The sequence below is a fragment of the Puntigrus tetrazona genome, chromosome 3 (assembly GCF_018831695.1).
Source record: "Puntigrus tetrazona isolate hp1 chromosome 3, ASM1883169v1, whole genome shotgun sequence".
In the NCBI taxonomy this organism is placed as follows: domain Eukaryota; kingdom Metazoa; phylum Chordata; class Actinopteri; order Cypriniformes; family Cyprinidae; genus Puntigrus; species Puntigrus tetrazona.
In genome coordinates, this window is record NC_056701.1 from 7,890,148 (window position 1) to 7,891,553 (window position 1,406).

Consider the following 1,406-nt stretch of genomic DNA (forward strand, 5'->3'; position numbering starts at 1 on the left):
TTTTTTTTTTTTACCTTTGTCCATCTTTTTCTTTTTTTTTTTCTTAACAGTGATTTCTGAATATGTGACATCTGCCAGCGGATCTGGACCATCTTTAAAAAAAAATAAAAAAACAGCCAATATTACTGATGAAATTATATTTGTTTTTTATGGGTTTAATAAGGTTTAAGATTCAACCTTTTTTCACTTCAGTCACAACGTCACAAATCTGATCAGAACCTGCTGGACAGAGAAAAAAGCACCGTAGTCTTACAAGAAAAAAAAAAAGAAGTTATAAAGCTGAAATTGATATTGCACAAACATCTTTTGAGGAATGCAGGTGTGCAAAAAAACATATAGATAAAAAAAAAAAAATCCAACAGATGACAGAAAGATGGACTTTTGTGTGTGTGTGTGTGTGTGTGTGTGTGTTGGTGTGTTTATTAGGACACTGCCGAAGTCTTCATAATTCAAAAGGCTTAAAACAGGTTTCCTTTAAGGGTGTACAACAATAACATACAGTTTGTACAGTACAACTGTACAACTTTCCAGGCCTTGAATCCATGTGTCTGATATTCAAGTAGTATTCAAAAAACGTGAGAACACTGTTAGTTACTGAGGCTCACCAGACTGTAGAGTAGAGATTTCTGGTGGAGCCTGATTAAGGACTGATGTCTGGTTAATATTACCCTGCTGATCTATAACAGAAACAAAGAGCGTTATGATTAAGAATATCTGCAGTGATTACAGTGATTTTTGTTATACGTCTCATGAGTCTTTATTATTCAGTTGTATTAATCATGTTAAGAGCTGCTCCACACCTTTGTTCTTCTTGAATCTCCAGAGCAGCAGCAGAGAGATCAAGATCAAGATCAAGAACAACAATCCCAAAACCACTCCAGTGATCAGAAGAGAAGATGAAGCTGCTAAGATAGGAGAACATAAACACACAGATCTGTTAGTGAGCGACATTTCTACGATACTATTACAGAGGAACATGAAATCACTCAACATTCCCAAACCTCTGACTGAGATCCAGCTCTTGGGTGACTCTCCTCTCTGTGTTTTACAGTAGTAGAAACCCTCATGTGACTTTGAGACAGTCGTGATGTTCATCTCTCCTGTCGTCTGATTCTGGAGAAGTGATCCGTCTTTATAGAAATCAGCTCCGAGGATGGAGGAGTTTGTAGATCGATGTAAACAGCGTAGAGTCAGAGTATCTCCCTCAACCAGAGGATCAACAGAACTCTCCAGAATCACTTCACCATCTACAACACAAGACATACAAGAGCTTACTGTATATAGTAAGAACATATCAAAACAGTTCAGGGCTTGCTTTCGGTGTTTTATGCACTAGTTTCATGTAGTCCAACGAGACTTCACTAAAAGACTTTAGAATATAGATTAGAATATGTGTAGATGTAGTG

At 37.0% G+C, this 1,406-nt stretch overlaps 1 protein-coding gene across 1 annotated transcript in view; it reads right to left on the reverse strand.

Annotated features, from left to right (window-relative positions):
* Positions 1-30: 30 nt before the first annotated feature.
* The window catches only part of LOC122341277, a gene marked incomplete at its 3' end in the record, with an annotated part of 4,100 nt that continues 2,724 nt past the window's right edge, over positions 31-1,406 (reverse strand). Inside the window, exons 2-6 of the mRNA XM_043234652.1 lie at positions 1,002-1,247; positions 801-905; positions 606-677; positions 178-219; positions 31-92 (exon numbers count right to left, since the gene is read on the reverse strand). Of these exons, the coding sequence (XP_043090587.1) occupies positions 31-92; positions 178-219; positions 606-677; positions 801-905; positions 1,002-1,247 (527 nt within the window). The remainder of the gene's footprint in view (positions 93-177; positions 220-605; positions 678-800; positions 906-1,001; positions 1,248-1,406) is intronic.